The sequence below is a fragment of the Haliotis rufescens genome, unplaced genomic scaffold (assembly GCF_023055435.1).
Source record: "Haliotis rufescens isolate VD_foot unplaced genomic scaffold, xgHalRufe1.0.p SCAF_50, whole genome shotgun sequence".
Lineage (NCBI taxonomy): Eukaryota > Metazoa > Mollusca > Gastropoda > Lepetellida > Haliotidae > Haliotis > Haliotis rufescens.
Genome location: NW_025964224.1, coordinates 2843334 through 2866924, shown reverse-complemented (window position 1 = coordinate 2866924; position 23591 = coordinate 2843334). Strand labels below are relative to the sequence as shown.

Sequence of the window (23591 nt, the reverse complement as noted above, 5' to 3'; positions counted from 1 at the left end):
AGGGGCGTAAAACCATACTCACTCACTCTAGTGGACATCTCAGTTAAAAAAGAAGCAGTTATCAGTCTAACATGAGTGTTATGCCGTCCAAGAGAGGATTAACTTCCTACTTGTTGAACCCTCCCTTTAGTGCCTTTACAGAACAATATCTATAAGATTTACCCTTGTATATCGTGTATATTGTACTATTTATATACCCTGGCACAGACACTTAGTCAGGACCTGGTGGCCACGTTTCCAAGTGTGGAGAGTACCGTTAGTTTGTGGCCCAGGTAACAAGGGGACAGTTTGTGTCATCTTTATATTCCTGCTAAGACGCTAAGACTATCTTCGCAAACACTGACTGGTGTTGATGTTGATCACTGATTAATCTGGTGTATGTCTGAGTTTTGGCTAGCTTACATGCTCCTTCTGTGTCATGCCAGATGAATCCAGAGTTCTGACTTTTTTCTAATAGTGTAATTAAAATACATAAAATTGTATTATTCTAAACCAGATTTTGTATTCCTCTACTATTGCTAACTGGCATGAAACCACTCACTCACTCACTCACTCACTCTGTTCTGCGTGTCAATGTTTAGTTCCTGGACCAGGCCATGCAAGATGAGCTACAAAGAATAAAAAACGATACACTTGGCAAGAAGAAGATGAGGGATGGGGGAGTCCCCATTCACAACTTGGCGGAGAAGCTGTCATATGCCAAGGTAGGTCACAGACAGTGGAACGCATTCCCTTTACCTGATCATGTTGATGTAACAGTGACATGTTCCTTGATCTTAGTGCTAAGACTGTTCCTTGATCTTAGTACTTATTTCATGATTTTATGAATTGACAATATCAGTTTAAATTTGCCACTCACTCACTGTTTGTCATTGTACCATCTGTACCCACAGCTGCAACCAGGGATGGACCCTGCGGCCGCCACCAATCCCAAGTTCAAGGACTCTCACAACTATGGCGGCGCCCCCCGCCGGACACGGAACCAGTATTATGGTGAGTTGCCCCGTCACTCCATCACAGGCGTCCTCCGGCTCCATCAGCATCCTGCCTCCTACTATATGCATGACCAGGGACACATTCACTTTCAGCTCCTGTGTAAAACCATGATTCACATTTTCAGTTCAGTTTAGTTAGGATTCACACATGATACGAGCTTACTCGGTGATGACATTTTATGGCTTAATAAATAAATTCTGTAAGTGAAGTGGTGGCATTAGATTGGCTAACCAAGCAATCTTTTTTGTGTTTACCGTACTCGACGTAATAAGCGCCCAATGCGCTCTCAAAATTAGAAATAGGGGGCTCTTATTAGAATATTATTTGGGTGGAAAAAAACAGAGTTGAAAGATAAATTTCGTGGTTTATGCTGACAGCCTGAAATGTGTGTATACGACAGATATATTATTCCAGAATTTAATTGCCCATTATTAAGGGTGCATATAACACACAAGTGCGTATTATACGCGAATAGATAAGTCTTGTGTACATTGATCAATCGGAAGGGGTGCTGATTGGGATTGTTCACTTGTAAAAATATAAGCAAATATCGCTGTGGGCGCTTATTAGAGCGGGGCGCTTATTAAGTCCAATACGGTATTTGTCCATAAACCAAAAAGAAATTAGGCCACGCCCCCTAACAGACTACCCATCCTGGATTGATAGATAAAAGAATGGGGGGATGGGGGGGGGAGAGAGGAGCTTGTGTTGGAATATTACGAACAAAGTCACTGATTTACACAATCTGCACACGCGGTTTATGTTTTACTTCCTAAATGTGAACAATATTGATGTCAATTCTAAATAATTCAGTTGATACTATGTCACGTTCTACATACTATATTTTCCCCCTTGTATCACTAAGTAATCAAAGAGACTGAATTCATGAATTTGATAAGTTCATCATGCTGTGGTTCCGAGTATATGGCTGTCAAAATAAGGGTTGCTTAGCAATATGTTTGTGTAGCTCGATGAGCGTCGGTGAAATGTTGGCACCAAGTATGACCAGAATAAGGCAGACAGGAATCACAAAATGTTTTCAGCAAAAAACAATGTTGCCAGGGTTGATAGCTACAAATCAATACGATCAATGTTCAGTTCATGTGTCAGCAAAAGGTCTGAAAGAAACAACAGTATTTTTTGTGATGACTGCAAAATTAGAGACGCACCAGTCGGTAAATCATGGGGTATATGGGGGAAAATATTCCCATCCATGACAAGTGTGTAGCTTGGCCTGTGTGAGGGTTTGGTGTAGATCATGTTGAGAACCAAGTGTGTGTTTTGTCAGATTCAGGCTATGACATACATGAAGCAAGCACATCACCAGGTAATGTAGACGTTCCAGCAGCATCCTGTGGGTCCGTCAGGGGACCATCTCTGTCATCAGGAAACATGGCCGGTGCATCATGGGATAAACTCTGACACGACACACATTTCAACTGTAACATTTTCATTGTCTCAATTTTATGTCAATGGTTAAATAAAAGTTTTGGAAGTCCCAAAAGTGAATTTGAACAGAATGATGAAATTAAGTTACATATATGTACAAAGTAAAAAAATGTATAATATGTAAATTATGGCGAGAAAGTGTTTTTTGGTGTTTTTTAACTTCTTGCTCCTTACAAAAAGTCTCAAATTTCACTAATTACTTTCAATTGGGAGCAACTTATTTTTTATTAATGTGTGTATCTTTCATTGCATTCTTATATGTGATATATTGACATATATTGACATATATTGACATATATTTATGTACTTTATTTCCCATGATGCACCTGGCTATGGTTTTGTCTCGTTGCTGCTATTGCCCTGTTTTTTTGCATTGCACAGTTTCTGTTCGAACAGGGCACCAAAAAATTACATTTGTATGGATGAGATTTACATGTTACCTGTTTATCATGTTTATCATGTTTATTATGGCTTTTATGTTAAAGTTACATTCATATTTTTGAGTTGTTACTCAAAGTTTCAAATGAAATATCTTAGTCGGCCATAATGTGTTTATTATAAACATTATGAAATTTGAAATATAGAGACAGTAGGCAACATTGCCCTTTTTTATTTAAACTTCTTTTTTTGACAGTAAAATGCCAAACTGCATTGATCATTTCAAGACCCGTTTTTTAAATTTGTGGAATAATGTCATGTTTCTATTGAGGAAAACGTAAGAATGGTGACTGAAGAAGCATTATGACCTTCTATTTGAATGTCATCAGGATAGATAACTCTCGCTTTCTGCTGGTAGTGGGGAGACAGAGTGTAGCTTGGTTTAAGTGCCAAATCTCTCTCCTGACTTGCTTTATATTCTCTGCTCAAAGGAAAATAGAGTCGGTCTCGAGCTTCAAGTTCTGCTTTTACAGTGATAGTTTTATGACTTTGTTGTACATTGTGCTTTTTTTGGGAAACTGTTCAGTTTCTAACCAGCTTGTATGAACAGAATAACAACTAGTTGAGAGTTTTAGAGCACAGATGTTGAAAACCGCACAGCTCATTAACCATTGATTGATGTGATTAGAGCAGACCAACAACTCAAATCTGAAACAAAATATTACATTTTAACCAGTTTGTTGTTCTTTTTGATCAGTGATTTCTTTTCCGTTTTCAAGACTTCATTTGACAGTATAAGAAATTACAGAACAAATCTTTCATTTGAATATCAATTTAGTTAGATCAATAAATAAATTAACTGATCGCAACGAATTCCCATCCAAGGCCTTATTTTGATATGATTTAAAATTTTACTTTCTAGGCAATCTATTTACTTCAGATAATATGAAAATTTAATTTCTTCCATGAGTTTTAACTTTCGCTAAACAGATACATTTCCTTCCAGATTTCAGCTACTCTAGAGACATGAATCGTGACAATCGCCATCTAAGTCTCCAGACAAGGTCATATGCAAAGTATTCGGGTCACCAGCCATATCACCTGAGGTCGGAGTCCCCATCGCACAACCACTACGCCCCCTGGTGGGTGAGGTCATTCATAGGGCAACAGTAGAAATTAAAGAGATATTTGCTGTCGTTTGTCGTCTGTATTCAGCGTGTGTTGTACAACTCAGTCTGGATATTGATTTATTGGCACAAGATTGTAGTTGGGTTTTTGTTGGTTTTGATAGACATGTGTTGAAAAATGCTGTACTCTGATCTGAGTGTGTAGAAATACCACGTCAGTCCTCACTTGGTACACGGAAAGTAGTAGCAGTATCACGAAGGGTAGATGTGGTTTCATGCATCCTGCATAGTTTTTATACCACAAGCCGAAGGCTTACCAACATGTTAAAATATGATTGAGCTGAGGTTAACTTTTGTGTCACGTGACTCGGACAAATCCTGCGACTTTTTGCTTCAAAGCGGGGTATAAGGGATTTGTTCTCCTGCTGAGAGAGTTGTTTCCCTCCAAGGCGGGATTCATAGTGCTTTAATTATTTCAGTCTGTATGCACAATGATAAATATTTAAAATGCAAAGTAGGATGTCAAAGTTTTAACTTTAATGGGGGCAGTGGGGTAGCCTAGTGGTTAAAGTGTTCGCTTGTCATGCCAAAGACCCGGGTTCGATTCCCCACATGGGTAATATTGCTAAAAGCAGCTTAAAACAATACTCACTCACTCTAACCTTACAGGGTGTTGCTACTTGATATTACCTATGTGAAACGGTAATTGTATATCTATTCTTGCAGTTTGTGGCAAAAACTTCCAAGTCTACTAGCCCAAACTCTGGGCCCACAATTTTAGTGTCATCATATTGCATTTATTAGCTGATTTCACTAGACCAAACAGAATTTTACTAGACTCTGGCATCGGACTAGTGGCTGAAATCGCAGACTGTTCTTGTCATTGACTGGTAACCGTGCAACCTAGGACCTTGTCACTTTGTTGTATTGTAACATTTGCAGAAATTCTGCTTTATACAAGTTTTGTTCAATACCATAGTGGAGATACCAGGATAGAGTTGGTCTCTAGTAACCTAGGCTTGAAGTGGAAGGGGGGATATAGGAATGGATGCCGTCTGTCCAACCGTCACGTTTTGTTTCCGGAGCAGAACTAAAGAAACATCAGAGTTACTGTAAATCTTGAAATTAACGCGAGCATGAATTAAATGAAAAAAGGAGAATGGTCTTTGTTCGCATTAATGCCAGTCAACAGAATAAACATATAAACTGTGTGTTGTTTTTACGAAAACAGTTTTTGTTAGTAGGTAAAGCTTTACTCAGTGCTAATAAGCTGTGCTATTTGCTGTTTGATTGGATTAAGGTAAGGTTGGATTAAGGTAAGGTTGGATTAAGGTAAGGTTGGATTAAGGTAAGGATGTGTATTATTCCACTTGGGATGGGATTGGGGGGTTTTGTCGCATTGACTTTGAGTTGCATTTTTGGCTACAGGTCAGCAGTCGTATTAATTTGTAGACGCATTAATTTCCAGATTTACAGTATCTTAACCAAACGTGGCACATAGATAGGTCTTGTGGTGAACTGGTGACTTTTGATAGGTTTGGGATTTATTTATTTTTTAAATTTCGAGTTTCCATGGCAATGAATTTGACGGTAGAGCTCCTTTCTGAAGCAGATCTTGAAAACTGTACAAATTTCTTCACCAAACTTGGCACATATATAGGTCTAATGGTAATTTGGTACCGTTTGATGGTTTGGGAATTTTGAAATATTTGTTTTTCGAGATTCTTTAGCAACAACTCACAAGCGGACATGTCATGTTGGCGGCGGAAATGAGTATTTCATGCTTGATGAGACTGTTGATTGTGTGGTCTATATTGGATCGTGTGGTCTGACTCGATGACTTGGTTGATTTGCATCAACATGATGTTGCTCTTAATATTGTCTTGTCCAGATTATATTATTTTTGTTAAAATATTGAAAACATAGAAATGAGCATGAGATGTATAGTTGTACTGTGGCAGCGTCTAGGTGTGGTGCATAGTACTGCTTGCTATTTCAGGCGCGGGGTAGAGACGCCTGGCGCCAGTGAGAGATATAATGGAGCTTCCATGCTGAGTCTCGCCAGGAAAAAGAAGAAGCAGAAGTTCTTGCAGGTAGCTGGTTCAGTGTATTAGTGATGTCACAGAACCATGTGATTAACTTGTTACTTGGATATAGTCAACAATCTTATTCAAATCAGATCTTTTACTCCCATGAGACACCTCTGAATGATGATCTGAAGACTCCTCTGTAGGAGAATTCTAAATTTTTGGCATGAGTGAGCGAAGCGTTCAACCAGTTTACCTGATTTCTGTTTCTCGACGATAAGCTATAATGACAAGTTTGGAAAGTAGAACGTCTTGGCACCATTGTAGTGCTGTGGATATGTCATGTATCCTGTAGTTTCTGAGTGCTGTCAAATCTACACCAAAAAGGGAATACTGATGTCCTTGAAGGAATATTTGTGTTCTGTGTAGGTTTCTTTTGAGGTGGTTATACAAAGGGAAGCTGAAACCTTTGAGCAAGCTTGATTGCACCATCTTCTATGTAGGTATTCTTAGATAGTAATGCAGAGAGATATGGTATTGGAGTCAAATATTTCTCTTTTTTTTAGATTGTATATTCATATTGGTATGTTTTGTGTATAGTTTTATTTACACAGGTGTTGACACTAGTTGTGAGAGAAAACAAATACTTTCAGGTAGACACAATTTTATGGATAACAACTTCTTTAATACTGTAAAAAGCGACGTTTCGGTATAGATCCTTATACCGTTGTCAAGCAAGACTGAATCATTCAGTAAAATTGTGTCTATCTTGTCATCCGCCAACTTCTAAGTAATGCCTACCAAACAAGAAATACTTTCAGGTTTTCACTTCCGGGTGAGAATAGGTCCCCAGCACCCCATGCTTGTTGTACCAGGGCAGGTGATCAAGCTTGGTGACTTGGCTGATTGTGTGTCATCATGTCCTGATAGCATGGGACATTGCTCATGATATCAATCACTAAATTGCCTGGTCCAGTGTCGATCATTGCTGACCATGCTATCAATCCCTAGTTGTCTCGTACAGAATCAATTCTGGACACGGCTGGGATGATTTAAGTGAAATGTTGTTGACTCACACAATCGACCGCCCCCGTGGTCTGGTGGTCAGCCCGGAGAGCGGAAGGTCTGGTATTCGATCCCTGGCCATGTCAAACCAAAAGACGTTAAAAGATGGTACTTGTTGTTACCCTGCCTGGCGCTCAGCATTACGGGGCTAAAACAGGTCAGCTCGGAGTCAGTAAACCGTGTCTGGGTGGGGTATTCGTGTTAAACATGGTATCTCAGTGGGTGAGCACTATAAAATCGACATTAGTCAAGACTAGCACAGACCCGTGAAGATTCCGGGGTAGAATAGGTCTTCAGCAACCCATGCTTGCCGTAAAAGGTGACTCTGCTTGTCGTAAAAGGCGACTAACGGGATCAGGTGGTCAGGCTCACTGACTTGGTTGATGCATGTCATTGATCCCAATTGCATCTGGTCCAGACTCGATTATTTACAGACCGCTGTCATATAGCTGGAATATTGCTGAGTGCGGCGTTAAACAACAAAGCAACCAACCAACCAGACTAACACAAATGCGCACACATGCTTGATGCTATATCAGTGCAATTATTGCACCATTAAACTCCATTTCACCTCAGCTCTTGGAGGTTTCCCTCCTCTCACTTACTCCTTCTTTCCATAGAATATCAATCCTGACCTGGAAGATGGGCGTCTCTCTCCGTCGGTGCCCACGAGGAATGCTTCTCGTATGTCACGGGCTGAGGTGGACTGGAAGGAAGACGGGGAAGTGGCATGTGAGGCGTACACGCCCAGAGACCCACCCTCTCAGAAGGATGGTGCATACCGGGATGTAGGGGGCCGGGACAGAAAGCAGCACTACAAGCAGGGCGTCCAGTTGAGGAAGGTCACCCAGACACCAGTTGACAGGGTGTGTAGATTGTAGAGGTGACACCAGTAGATAGGGTGTGTAGATTGTAGAGGTGACACCAGTAGACAGGGCACCAGTGGACAGGGTGTTTGAGGTGGCACCAGTAGACAGGGTGTGTAGATTGTAGAGGTGACACCAGTAGACAGGGTGTGTAGAGGTGGCACCAGTAGACAGGGTGTGTAGATTGTAGAGGTGACACCAGTAGACAAGGAATGTAGAGGTGACACCAGTTGACGGTGTGTAGAGGTGACACAAGTAGACAGGGTGTGTGAGGTGACACCAGTAGACAGGGTGTGTAGAGGTGACACCAGTAGACAGGGTGTGTAGAGGTGACACCAGTAGACAGGGTGTGTAGAGGGGACACCAGTAGACAGGGTGTGTAGAGGGGACACCAGTAGACAGGGTGTGTAGAGGGGACACCAGTAGACAGGGTGTGTAGAGGGGACACCAGTAGACAGGGTGTGTAGTGGTGACGCCAGTAGACAGGGTGTGTAGATTGTAGAGGTGACACCAGTAGACAGGGTGTGTAGAGGTGACACAAGTAGACAGGGTGTGTAGATTGTAGAGGTGACACCAGTAGACAGGGTGTGTAGAGGTGACACAAGTAGACAGGGTGTGTGAGGTGACACCAGTAGACAGGGTGTGTAGAGGTGACACAAGTAGACAGGGTGTGTGAGGTGACACCAGTAGACAGGGTGTGTAGAGGTGACACAAGTAGACAGGGTGTGTGAGGTGACACCAGTAGACAGGGTGTGTAGAGGGGACACCAGTAGACAGGGTGTGTAGAGGGGACACCAGTAGACAGGGTGTGTAGAGGGGACACCAGTAGACAGGGTGTGTGAGGCGACACCAGTGAACACCATCAGTAACTGGTTTGCCTGGCCCAGACCCAGGAATGTACAGGCTGCCATGACAAAGCTGGAACATTGCTGACCTGGCCAATATATTCACAACATTCACTCCTGTTCCCTTGCCACTTTAAGGACCACAGGAGTACATTTGTAAAGCTATTCTTGGTCTCCCACTTGCTACAAAATGTCAGGGGGCCCTGGGCTAGCCTAGTGGTTAAAGTGTATGCTCGTCGCGCCGAAGGCCCAGGTTCGATTCCCCACATTGGTACAATGTGTGAAGCCCATTTCTGGTGTCCCCTGCCTGGAATATTGCTAAAAGCGGCGTAAAACCATAATCCATAGCTCCCTCATTGTGACATAGCTCTCACTCTATACCATCTTCTTTGACCAGGGTGTGCGTCTACAGCCCATACAAAAATCATTACATCGTGGCAACTCCCCAGAAAACTCACCCCCAAGTAAAACTTACCCAAAGACTGAGCAAGACTCAAGGACCCTCACATCATTATCCGGGACGGAGCTGAGGACGGGGCCGAAGTCACGGCCATCCTCCGTCATGGCAGACGAACCACCAGAGGGCGGGGTCGCCTCCCCCCGCAACAGTGACCTCCGACCTGTCAAAGGCGGCAAATCAATCAAAATGTCGGACTATCGGGGTTACCAGGACCCATACATGTGAGAAGTACGGGGCCTGCTGGTTGTGTCAAGCTGCTGTTCTACAGGGACTCCGGACAAGACAGAGTGGCTGCCATCACTATGTAGGGAGTGTTAGTTTTTGTAAACCTGACATCCAGACACATCACTCCATGCCTCAGATAATTTGAATCAAGTTTGTTTCACACTGGGAGACAAATCTCAAACAGGCCTGAAAGATTTATTAATTGCGGTTATGAATTAAAAGAGTTTCATATTATGGTTATGATATTTGATATTATTTTACTGTTACGGATTCATTTATGAGTTAAGGCATTATGCAGTGTTAAATGATGCTCTGCACTGTAAATTTGTCGCAGTGTATGTTGGGTTTTTTAAGTACACGTAAGGCCACAATATATTAATTATTAGATTTCATCTAAACTTTTTAAAAATGTTGGTTGGGAGGAATATCTTTTATTAAACCATTCACGACATTTGTGTACAATAGAGTCAATAGGATCTTCAGTCAAACAGAAAGGAACACACATTTCCAAATTGTCTTCTGGAAGTTCTTGAGAGGAATATTTAGTGTGGTGGGCGGGGATGAAAATCTAATAATTGTTTATGGCCTAAGGTGCGTTTCAATAAATGCTGTTAAATATTTTGAAAGACATAATTATACCATGAAGCTTATTTATATCTTCTGATGATGTGATCAGTTCAATATGAAGAATTTATGGGATTCTTTGAAATCTTAAGTTAATGCAGTTCATTTCATTATTTCAACAAAGCAATGTAAACTCAAACTGTCCTTGCATATGAATTGCTGTATGTGATATGAAATGTACAACAGAAAACCACAATATTGTATATTTCATCAGCTATATATTTTACTTAATGTAAAAGAACACATTTTTAAGAACTGTTTTGTTTTTGTTACTAATCAACAGAACTAACCGTCTCTTAACATTTGTTGTTCAAACTGATTGTTGTCTATATTTTCACAGAATTTGTCAGGTTTTTTAAGTTAACTGGTTCTTTTGTACTATGAATCAGTGTCACATCTATCCTAAAGGTTGTAACATTATACATGTTTATACACATTGCTAAAGTATTAAACACGTTTCTGTACTGGTATCAAATGTATATTCACAGGTTTCATACCCCATAACAGATTATTCACTGGGTTTAGCTACATAAAGAGTGGTCACAAAGATTCCGCAGAATTTTCAAAATTCACCAATGCAATATAAATCCGAAAAAAATGAGAAATGTTAGTAGTATAATCAGTTTTGAAATCTGCATTCTTAACAGGCGCGACAGTATTTGCTTCATCACTCTCGTAGCTGTATGGAGGTTACTGAACAACACATCTTCTTGTGTAAACTTTAAAGACCAATTCACATGAATTTCAAATTGATTCAATTTTGTGACTTTTTTTCCTTTAAATACTCAAGCAGTCACCTGTTTTGTCCAGCTTAATTCATCTACCAGACTTGCCGAATATTTCAGAAAGCAAATATACCCTCCCAAATACTGGGGAACATCTGCTGTTGAACCTTCACGAGTCAAATATCGTTCCAGTATTCTTAGAATTGAAAGTGAAACTAATCTTCATACATCATGGAATGCTGTGTGCTTGTATTAGTGGCTCTCCTGGGTTGAAAAGAGCCAATGACCTTTCAGGATAAATCCCTGGTTGAGAAGTGTTGTAAATACTATTTGGACAGAGTCCTCTGTGTGTTTCCAAGTGTTGGCTTGTACGACAACTGTTTAACAATGTGACAATCACTGCACATTTCTTCCGTCCATTGCCATCACATTGTCCGTCCTGTCACCTTCCTCTCCTGGTAGTCGGGGGTCCAGCATTACGTGAAACCTACTCACAATGCCGCATTAGCCACATCATTCACTGTCCATTAGTTCAGTATTTAGTTCTGTTCACATTTAACGGTATCTACCTCCAATAATTTATTCAATAGTACCTAGTTTCATAGCAGGTAGTTTGTGCATCAAGTTAAGTCCTTTGTCCACTTGTGTTGTATTTGTATTCTGATGTAGGTTCCTATCAAACTGATCAAGTCCATGGATCTTGATGTTGGAACTCAAAAACTCATTCATCATAAAGTACTGCCCACCTTCTGTAGAAATCAAACTCCTTTGAAATATACATATTTTTGTGACTGATACTTAATGTTGAATCTGGAAAAATTCAAGCTGTTTTTTTTATCATAATTTATCTTGCTCAGTTTGTAAAACAGGGAACTTGGAAAATTGCTTTTCTTAAACAGAGAACGAGCGTCTTTATCAATCATCAATGGACATCTTCATTTACATACAATTAACATTTCAAATAAAACTGATTTGAAATAACCAAAATATATCCAATATTTTATCAAGAAATAATTTAACAGAAGTAAATCTTGTTGGAGAATAGATAAATTGTCTCCAGTAACTGAAGTCGTCCCCCGCATGCCCCCAGCATGCCCCCACCAGTCATGTTCACGCCATCAGGTCAACACCAGAATTGTGTTCTTCACACCGTCGCCTCCAGCCATCATTCCCATCTCTCCGTCCATTCATTTCACTTTCAATTTTCAGTTGTATTGTTTGCTTTCCTAAAAGCCAACATTTGGCATATAAAATACTTTTATTATACATCTGTCTGTTTTTATTGTTCCAAGTATCAGAAATCACGGTTGACGTTTGTCAATATTTTGCACTGTCGGTTATATTCCTACCCAATCGTACAAAGCAAAGTTTGTAACTGGAAGCACACAATCCGATCTGTCCACACTTTGGAATGAGAAATGAAACCATTGTGGAAGGTCGTCCTGTGATCCTAAACTGTAATGTCGTGGTGGTGGTGGTGGTGGTATAGCTTCAGGGTGACTTCGACCAGAAATAAGGTCTATTTGCCCCAACACATCAAATGATGTTTTACAACCATAAATACAAGTAGATTTACTGCACCAAAGGTATTAATTTACCTTAAAATGTATGACACTGTACATTACTCTGATGAAATGACAGGATCCTCTTCTTAATGATTTGGATCAGAACATCGAGCAAACACAAGTTTGTTTAGAAAAAAGATGATGCAGAAAAAGAAATGTTAAAACAATATAAAATCGATACACGTTTGGTTTTATTGTTTATTTACACCTGACGATATTTTTAATATTAGTCACATACTGCCCTTTGGATTGCAACAAGGCATGTTGGGGCCCAGTATTGCACAATACTTCAGATTATGTTGTCATAATGAGGACATTCCAACAGGTGAGGAACTGTTTCTGGCGTAGTATCACTGCATTGGTCACACAGAGGGGATGCTTCCTTGTCAACACTTGTGTATGCATTTAAAGTCTCATATGACAAATTTTTAAAATTTGGTGTAACTGTGATACAGAGATGGATGGGGGTATTACGAGGCCTGTTTTTTTTGTTGTTGTTGTTTAACGCCACACTCGGCAATATTCCAGCTATATGACGGCGGTCCGTAAATAATCGAGTCTGGACCAGACAATCCAGTGATTAATATCATGAGCATCGATCCACGCAATTGGGATCGATGACATTCATCAACCAAGTCAGCGAGTCTGACAACCCGATCCCGTTAGTCGCCTTTTACGGCAAGCATGGGTTGCTGAAGACTTCCCCGGAATCTTCACAGGTCCGAGGCCTGGTCAAAAAGTTCTAAGCTTGACTAACTTTCAACTATGGCCAAGACAAAGTGATCTAGTCAATGTAGTACATTGTTTGAGTAGTTCATTGCTAGTCTGTTGAGGCCATTTGTATATTAATAACAGCCAGTTGAAGGTGAACGTGATGGAAACAAATTGGAAAAGTATCCATCTTCGACTTGAGAGAAAAGTACATCCCAAGAAATTCATGACCACAGGTCAAGTGTATGGGGATAAGTGCCCTAGCCATTCCACTGTCTAACGTTAGACTGTTATGTATAAGGCTGGGAGAATAATCCTTAATGATGACGCAAGGTCTTGACGTCTCTCAACTTCCATCAATGAAGATAGGAAAACTTATGCTGTCAGATGGACATTTTTAAACTGTTTAACCAACCTGTTAGCTTTCTGACTATTCGTCACTATGATAACATTTGTGCCATTCATCATCTTTGTTCTTGGCCAAATGACTTCAAGGGGTAAACCTATTCATTGTAGAGATGAACGACTGCCAACTTGAACGTTTGGTGTTCTTAAAGAACTGTCGGAAATGCTAGAAAAATGTCTTGACCGTTATAAAAGGATAGATTTTGTCAGGCTATTGCTATTGAAATATCGAGTAACTACTCATCATGTGGTTTGAAGTATTTCAGTCACTAGGAGTCTTATTGACAAATTTACAGGAACAAAATCCGATCCAAAACAGTAAGTACAGATATATTTTAAGTCCAGTGATGGAAGTCTAAAACGGACTCTAGAATTATGAGCACGTGACTCTGTTATAATGATAATAATGTAGTCTTCATAAAACATCTAATCCACACACAAAAAAATCGTTTGGAGAACATTCTAGATGCGAGTCTTCTAAAATAACACGACGCTGCATTCGTTTTAATCAGCACTGCTCCCATGATGCATGTTACATTACACATGAAGTCTGTACTCGGAAATGTATACAAGTTCTTTGCACTTTAGTGATAGATGGAGACCATATATTAGTTTAGATAGGGTGTATTACCAAACTGCCCATGCTATGGGGTTTTCAGTTCATAGCAACAAGTATGATAAATGAAACAGAACGTATAGGGGTGGTCTCAAAACCGGGACGTGAAAGGACCTCACACAGCTTTGAAACAGTGATTAGGTGTATAGTGTATACAAGCTTTATGAGCAGAAGTATCCCACGACTTGTAAAGTTTAGGAGGAAATTATAGATTAGGACTGCATTAAATATTGCTCTCTGCGAGATGGGATTTCGATACACTGCACGTGGCGATAACCGAGCAGTTTTTAGGGGAAAATTTCCATCCTGTCTGAGGTCACATTATCCCTGAACCATTCATAACTATTGCAGTCTGGGCTTCCGGGTAATTTACCTTGATGAAACCTGGGAGAACAAGAATCATTCCACGGACTACATGTGGCTACCGTCAGATGGACGAAAAGTACCCATGGTACCATCAGGTAAAGGTAATCGTGTCATTCTTTTGCACGCCGAAACCGTGATCTTGGGCTAATTGATGGATGTGAAAGTTTTCGAGGCTAACCCAAACACTGGTGATTATCATAAAGAAATGAATGGTGATGTGTTCATAGACTGGTTGGAACATCAGCTACAGCCCAACCTACAGGATCATGGATAACGCCAGTTTTAACGTCCCGGGACCTGATACTGTCAGGCCAACCCTGAGTAGTCTGAAGGCGACCATGCAGGAATATCCGACACCTTGCTATGTCCACATCAGACAATCTAAAGTTCAACTCATGGAGACAATTCTGAATAAGAAACCAGAAAAGTACAAGACATGTCCTTGCGCCACAACACCGTCACATTGTCTTATACGAACGGCAATCAGACATTGTGAGCTGAACCCAATTGAGCCGATCTTGGCCAGCTGTACAGGGTTCGTGTCAAGACATAACACAACATTCAAATCACACGTCAGAGGGAGGATCAACCCAGTCTTTGCTAGCTATCAGCCTTGTTCCACCAGTTATTATACCTTTGGGCGATAGTACAGGCTCGTATACATCATCAGCTGAGTCACCACAATCTGACGCAGAACATCAAATACTTCTCGATTCTATCAACTCATATCTCAAAGTACAATTACGGCAATATTTTGAGACCACCCCCAACACAGGTGACATTTGCACCTATGAGAATGTACAGGTGTTCCATATGCATGACAACACACAAATATTTTCTAAGTTTATCATCTTTTTACCTGTAAAAGTACATTTTAAAGCTAATCACAGTGTCAGCTAGGATAGGCTAGATTAGGTCGATTTGGGTTATTTTGATATATGCTATTTTATAACCTATGACGCATATTATCTAAATATAGCCAGAAAATCATTTTTCTAGCATTTCCAACAGTACTTGACAATGCTTTTCCCGGAACCCATGGGACACAAGATCACGTGGGAGTGCATACCTTATTGTAATCTTTTTTCCTTGACCGTAATCTAAATTTACCTTGGGAATATTGTTAATCAATTTAATTCCAAAAGATAGCAATGTAACACTGCCTAGACCCATATGAGCCGAACAGCGAGTGCGGCTATCCACGCTTCACTGCCAAAATGTAACATGAAGCTGTACAGAGTTGTGTCCCTTAGCTGCCCGAGTTTGAACTCCAGGTTTGTCCTGATTGTGATCACTTGCACCAGGATGACCCGCTGTGATGTGACTGAAATAGGTGAGGTGAGGTGAGATACCATGCCGCAGTTTAACATGAATACCCCTCAGACGCAGTAAACTGACTCCGAGCCGACCTGTCCTTGCTTTAGCCCCTTATTGCCGAGCGCCAGACAGGGTAACAACAAGTACCATCTTTTAACGTCTTTTGGTATGACGCGGCCGGGGTGTGACTGAAATACTGATATTAGGTTTGACAAGGACCTGTCAATGCTGAATGTGCCAGTATCGCACCGCTTCAAAAAGTAGGGATACACCGTCTCAGCATGTTCCAGCTATATCATGGCAGCCTGGGAAAAAACTGAAGGAGGGTATGATGACCTGCTTTTGGCCATGTTGTGGGCTGTCACTGCTGACTCCAAAGACAACAAACAATAGAAAATGTTTTTGATATTTTTTTCTTCTTTTTTTTGTCCTTTGTGCAGCTAGTACCAACTACATCATTCTGTCTAATATAAAGTTAAAGGTTTTGTCACACTGAATAAAAGAATAGGAACATTTCCATGATGAAGCAACACTGTATGGAAAAAAGGACTTGAATTGAACTTTATCTTGCAGGAATAATAGCACCAAGCTCTCCCTTTCGCCCAGAAATAATGAAAAACAAATTACTAGAATCATTTACAGATATAAATATATCAAATCACTTGAGCACATAATACAGATTAAATGGAGTACCCGGTACACATTTTTTTTCAATTTCATTCTTCTGTACTTTAACATCATGTGAAAAATCATGAAACGGAAACCGTCACTTTATAAAATAAATCAGCTGGGAATACGACACTTTTATATATATATATATATATATACAGTTTATCATTTATTTTACTTCAGAATGTCATTAAGAAATGTAATAATTTTCATTAAATTATTGCTGGTCAAAAACAAATAAAATTTTCAATGACATTTTCTATACTAAAACCTAAATGGGATCAAAATAATGTACCATTTGATGTAAAATAAATAATTGTGATTATTTTAGAAATATACATGGTTATTTCAAATGAACAAAAACCAATCCAATCTCCCAGATAGCGGTATGTACAAGAGCCTCTCCTTAAGATGAATGTAATGTATGTACATAAAAAGGGTTGTCTTTTTCTATACAAACTAATATTGCCAGAAAGTGACTGAATGAGACATTATTTGGTAGTCTAACATAAATCAAACTTTGAATAAAGGCACTGTCACCACACACAAAGTGCTAGTTCTAAATCATATTGTATGCATCACAAACTTCACAATTTCATGCTAATGGGCACTTAACAGTAACAGAACACAAATGGTATCATTTCTATTCCATTATTTAGGAAGAGATCCTACCAAATTTACTTCTAGGTACAGTTTTTACAAAAATGAGCCATAAACAAAATAAATCTTATTCCATGGCATGGAATATTTTTGACTTGACAGAAATATGAAACATATTCATCACTTGTGACAATTCAACAGTAGCTTCTGTGACGAAGAGCTCAATAATGCCATATTATTAACCTGATGTTTGTTATAAGAGATCGCAAGGAACAGTGTTACAATTTCAATAAACTTAACAAACTTAACAACAGCTGACTCGGATTGCAATAGTTTCATCAATCTTTGGTAAATCAGCCAGACCAAGATAGAAAACAAGGTGTGGGCACACCTTTGTTGTCATCTCGTTAACAATCCTTAGAGCACAAGTAAAGCTCTGATCCAATGGGCTTTCGTCATTTGGGTCATGTCACAATTGTACCCCAATAATGTACTCCGACTTTACATGTCAATGCTGCTCAAGCTGTACGTGCTTCGAGACGCCTCGGCTGAATGCTGCTCAAGCTGCACGTGCTTCGAGACGCCTCGGCTGAATGCTGCTCAAGCTGCACGCGCTTCAAGACGCCTCCTCGGCTGAATGCTGCACGTGCTTCGAGACGCCTCCTCGGCTGAATGCTGCACGTGCTTCAAGACGCCTCCTCGGCTGAATGCTGCACGTGCTTCAAGACGCCTCGGCTGAATGCTGCTCAAGCTGCACGTGCTTCAAGACGCCTCCTCGGCTGAATGCTGCTCAAGCTGCATGTGCTTCGAGATGCCTCAGCTGTGGGTTCAAGGTCCAGGAGTGGAAGTGGAAAGAGACATTTGAACAGCCATCTTATCCATGGAACTCGAGTATTTGGCTCTGCTCTAAGAAAGAGGACTTGTCACAGTACTTTATTGGGATGAAAAGAAACCGTTGCGAGAAACAAAAGGTTTTGGCTACACCTCTCCCTTCGTTCTCACAACGGTAGCTTATATCCCACTAAAGTACTATCACACATCCTCATCTATTGCATAACTGACTGTTCATTCGGAAAGTTTGATCTCCCAAAAACATAAGATCATTTCCTGGCAGTCTGGGAGCTTGCATAAACTGCTAACGAGACAACCGGAATATGTATGACCCAAATTTCATATTCCAAAAACAAAATCCTAAACTTACACAGAGCATTCATCTTTCACATAGTTAACAAGCCACAACTCATTCTAACATTCTCTTGAACACAAGACTTATCAATTTAACAAACTAATGATTACTACCAAAAAACAATAAAATATTCTACAGAGTGGTTTTGACAATTCCTCCTGGTGTAATGTTAGTGTTGGGAAGTCTATTCAAGTGGGTGCTGTTCCATACATCCCCGCCCAGCCACTGTGAACTTTGAGACAGAATATTAAAGCTCTGACATTTCATCAAAAAATGAAATACTTATTACTATTTTCAACCTATCACTTTCAGAGTACAAACAATTTCAGAAACCATGACCGGGACTCATTCAACTCTACAGTTCTACAAATATCTCATTTAAACTTCAAAGTCCGATAATTAAAACTCAGAGAGCTCGGGTGGTTCAGAGTTTGGAAGGGCTGGTTCGCTCATTAGTGAGATCAACAACATTAGCCAGTAGCGACTCTGCCAGGGGATTATGGAGGTGCTCCTACTTGTGTTCAGCAGATAGGGTCCCCTGACACCGTATCATGACGACATTAACAGATTGGACCACAGGACAGCGAGAGAACCTAGTCAAGTAATTGCATACAGACGTGCATAGTGAGAGAAACAGCCCAACAGAAGACATGGAGGACAACGGCGATCACAGTTGTGTAGACAGGAAAACCTTGGTACAGCACAACGCTTTGACTGAGATGCTGGGCTGACACAAACTAGTGAGCTGCTCTAGCAAGTCTTCAGGTTAGCGTCTCCTAATCCTAACAACTCCAATTTGGCACATTGTTCAATTATGGTCTGTTTACATAAAACTACTTTCAGCAGGGGGGGAATCTGTATCAAGAGCAAAAATAAGAGGCCAGTTATGCAGGTGGCATGCATGTGATAACCCAAGTAATTAACGGAACATTTTCACATGATAATTTCCAAAGATTAACAATGCTCTTGATAACCCAAGCTGTTGACAGAACATGCTCTTGATAACCCAAGAGGCTGACAGAACATGCTCTTGATAATCCAAGAGGCTGACAGAACATGCTCTTGATAACCCAAGAGGCTGAGAGAACATGCTCTTGATAGCCCAAGAGGCTGACAGAACATGCTCTTGATAACCCAAGAGGCTGACAGAACATGCTCTTGATAACCCAAGAGGCTGACAGAACATGCTCTTGATAACCCAAGAGGCTGACAGAACATGCTCTTGATAGCCCATGACTTGACTATGAAAAACTGTATGAACTGTACACCATCACCAGGTTACGGAAGATGAAGATAAGATAAATATGGTAATACAGACACTGCCAGACTCACTGGTATATAAGGTTATCAGACATTCACACAGATGCTGGGTTCTGTACAGTACTACAGCTATATGTATAAGGTCACACAGATCAATATGGTGCAATATAGGTTTCAAATATGAAACAGTTTATGTACAACAAGAGAGTAAGCACTAATAAATCAGACAGGGTCACCAATACTCAAACACTATAAAAGAAGCAACACTATCAGCAAACAAAGAACAGGATTACTTTTGATGGTTTGTCCAGATTTCAGTCAGCAGTTAATTGTCAGTCCTTTGAGAGTTTCTCTACAGAAGTGTGCGGCATGTTGCCATCAGTACACTCTACACAGTGTCAGAGTAAGTTCTTGCATAAGTTCTTGTCTTCAAACAAGCAACACTTGGTATCATGACAGGCACAAATAATGATTTTCAAACTAACATTCATTAAGTTGAGTTTACTATTACAACTTTGTGTTCTATTTAAAATGACCATGTTCACGAAAGTGTATCACATAAATGCGAGGCCATTTCAAGTCCTGATTGTGTTGTGGTCCCGTGACTCTACCTCAGTCAAATCTCATGAAAAAAATATTGACACATGTTAAATACCCTAAATACAATGACAAACACAAACAGACATGACGAAAATAATCACTTTGGAGTTGAGTGTATTTCTTGTGATCTACTGGTCTGTGGGTCAAGCCAAATCTAGGTTCTCAACAGAACAGCACTGTAAACAAACAGTTCGGAGTCAACAAGGTGTTAAGGTAGAAAGTTAACTTCCATACATGTAAGACGTGGAATTCCTTAGATACTGATGGACAGACACATGAAGGAGTAAGTGAGTTGGGTTTAACACCCCTCTTAGCAGTATTCCCATTCAATCACAGCGCATCAGCTTAATGTGGGAGCAAAGTCCGAACTGATGCAGGTCTCAGACGTTTACCACTTTGGTGAAACCAACAAGCATGAGCATGGTGTTTAGAAAACTAGAAACATAACGAACTGGGATTCGAACCCACAATCAAAAGTTTCTGGAGTGGCCAAGGGTTGCAACTCTGCCACGGATTGGGTGGCTTAGATGAGTGGGCCACCAATGCCCCCATAACATGGAACCTCAAGGGAGGTAGTCTAGACGTGACGTCTTTCATTCAACACTTATCATGACACACCAGATAATGACCACATTGTGTCACGAATTATCTGCAATGATAGATTCTCCCTTACTTCTGTCCATCTGTCCATCAGTCCACATCCCAACAATCCCACAGCCATTGAAAATATCAGAATGTGAAATTGACCTACAACATGAAATATGTAACTGGTAGAGATCACTGAACTAGATCCTAACTTGTTTCACAGACATCAACAACACATAGCAACACAGACTGGTTGAACGAATGAATGATAGCAACGGCGTTATGGAAACAGAGGCAGACTTTCCCTGAAAATAAAACACTGAAAACATGAAGAAAGCAATGCACCACCACTCCAGCTGAGACACACGTACAGTCATTCAAATATCCACATCACCTTCAGTTCAGCAAAAGGATCACTTTGTCCATAAATAATACAACTTGAAACACTTCACTAGAGTTCGGAAACAACTTTGAAAAGATATTGCAACTTGTCCATGTCTTTATGGAATTTTGTCTCTCTTTCCCTAAGCACTGAAAATAAAACTTTGTTGATACCTTGAAAATAGTATTACTTCAAGTTTATCCTTTATGAATTACATCTTCGGAAATATTTTACTGAGAATATACAAATCAAAACTAGATTCCTTACCATCTATATGAAACACAGAGGCCTTGTTGGCTATGACAAAATGATTGGTCAAGCATAGCTGCAGTCAAAGAAAATATTTGTTTGATAAGATTAAGTATTCCTTTGTACCATTTTCACATGAAAATCAAAGCACTTCACTAGGGTGATAAATGTATATATGTCTTGTTCAACTAAATGAAATGAAAATGAAAATAATCCTATATCTACTCTAAAACAAGAGTACATCAGCGTGCTAAAATAAATTCTCGGCCGTCAATGTAATAACTGTTACAAACATCAAAATCATAAAACAAAAGTGGAATTGAATATGCAACATTTTTTTCCGTTGAATATACCTCATGATTATCTCCCTTCACTTGACAATACAGAGGACTATTATAAATATTCACAAGTGGCAGACGACGGAAGACACCATGCTGTCCACCATCAATATTTTACATATTGAAACTCAGCACAGAAACCATATCACAGCAGTATAAGCAACTTACACTGCACAACTATAATTATGGCTACATTCAAATCCACAAGTATTCAAGAGTTATCTCCCTTCCATAATAATTTCATCGGGCCACCACCCCCAAGATAACCTTGATGTTCATCAGATATTAAAAGGAACCAAGAAACTTGGCAAAATGTAATCCATACAAGAGGACACCCTGTGCTTTTAAATGAACTGAACCAGCCTAAAACCATTTCTGCAAATATTAGACGTCTACTTGATTTAGAACTCTTGTACTGAAGTTAAAATCAGATTTCATATTGTTACAAATAATTTCATCTAGCAATAAACAAATTTATGGAAACTTTAAAACCATTTAGTTTTAGACCTGACAATCACTTTTTTTCATGATATCAATATCTTGTCAATACTGGTAAATATGAAAATGAAAGTTGCCATTAAATTGTCTCTTGCACATAAACTGATATTTAAAGTTACATTTGGTACAGAGAATGCATTCCAGCTTGCCCAGTGCAGATATTGGTTGAATGATGTCACACAGCATCCTCTTCTATATACATGCCCCCCTCGTCCCATCAGTCTATGTACAGTGCATCATTTGGAGGCAGCGGCGGCAGCGGCAGCAGCACCTTCTGATCCGGATGCAGGCTTGTCAGTTTTCTCTGTTGTGGATTTTGATTGGCTGGCTTGACCCGACTTCTGAGCAACTATTTTCGATTGGCTGTCTTGGGATGTCTGCTTTGAAGGTGTTGGTCCACTGGACTGATCCTCAAACTAACAAAGGATAGATTTTATGGTGGAGCTATGGTATTAAGTTGCAAATCTTCAATTTGTTGTTTTGTGACAAAAGGTAAATTTGAATTTGTTTCCTTGCACTGTAGACCAAGTGAATAAATGTTTTGCGCCATAGTCAGCAAACATTAAGCTTTGTCATGGCGGGCTGTAAATTATCCAGTCTAGACCACCAAACGAAGTGTTTGATAGCATCAAGGGGCCATGTCAGGGTGTGACACACCTAGCAGATCTGGTCCTGATTTTGGTCAACAGTAAAGCATAGGGGTTGTTTTTTTTATTGCCACACGCAGCAATATTCCAGCTCTCCGTGTTCTGTTAATAATCAAGTCTTGACCAGACAATCCAGTGATTGATATAATGTTGGTTGGATGGTTTGCTGTTTAACGCCGCACTCAGCAATATTCCAGCTATATGATGGCGGTCTGTAAATAATTGATTAATATCATGAGCATTGATCCACACAATTGGGATCGATGACATGCATCAAGCAAGTCAGAGAGCCTAGATTGATATAATGAGCAATGACACACGCTATCAGGGTACGAGGACAGGTCATCAACTAAGTCATTGAATCTGACCACAAGATCAATCAAACTGCATCCTATGACCAGCCTAGGTTGAAGGGAACTGTTCTGAGCAGGAATCCTAACAACTGTCAGGACGAGCGAGCAAGCGAGTGAGTGATTGAGTGAGTTAGTGAGTTAAAGCTTTACGTCACATCGGCAATATTTCAGCCATATCGTGACGCGAACATTTGTGAGTGAGTGAGAGAGAGAGAGAGAGAGAGAGAGTGGAGTGGAGTGGGGTTGGGTTTATCAGTTATATGAAAGCATGACAGCTTGATGTGGGAGGAAAGCCCAAAGTGATGCAGGTCTGAGACGTTTACCACTTCGTTGAAACTATTGGTACAGTGATGACAAACCTAGAAACAGTTAGGGTGAATCCGGACTCGAACCCACGACCCTAGGGACGCAACTCTGCACAGCGAATTGTGACAACTGGACAACCCAGGTGGGACAA

At 40.2% G+C, this 23591-nt stretch overlaps 2 protein-coding genes across 9 annotated transcripts in view; one reads left to right on the top strand and one right to left on the bottom strand.

Moving 5' to 3' along the window:
* Positions 1-12053, top strand: part of LOC124120964 (cyclin-dependent kinase-like 5) — a 67767-nt gene extending 55714 nt beyond the window's left edge. For 5 of the 6 annotated variants that reach the window (XM_046483899.2, XM_046483898.2, XM_046483901.2 and 2 more), the window contains 7 exons: positions 582-704; positions 894-993; positions 2285-2323; positions 3830-3965; positions 5950-6043; positions 7663-7908; positions 9151-12053. In XM_046483899.2, the coding sequence (XP_046339855.1) occupies positions 582-704; positions 894-993; positions 2285-2323; positions 3830-3965; positions 5950-6043; positions 7663-7908; positions 9151-9438 (1026 nt within the window). In that variant the 3' untranslated portion in view covers positions 9439-12053. The remainder of the gene's footprint in view (positions 1-581; positions 705-893; positions 994-2284; positions 2324-3829; positions 3966-5949; positions 6044-7662; positions 7909-9150) is intronic. The other variant, XM_046483902.2, reaches the window with a different exon arrangement.
* Positions 12054-16162: 4109 nt separating this feature from the next.
* The window catches only part of LOC124120953 (la-related protein 1-like), a 49513-nt gene continuing 42084 nt past the window's right edge, over positions 16163-23591 (bottom strand). For all 3 annotated transcript variants that reach the window (XM_046483875.2, XM_046483876.2, XM_046483877.2), the window contains exon 20: positions 16163-22550. In XM_046483875.2, coding sequence (XP_046339831.1) covers positions 22371-22550 — 180 coding nt within the window. In that variant the 3' untranslated portion in view covers positions 16163-22370. The remainder of the gene's footprint in view (positions 22551-23591) is intronic.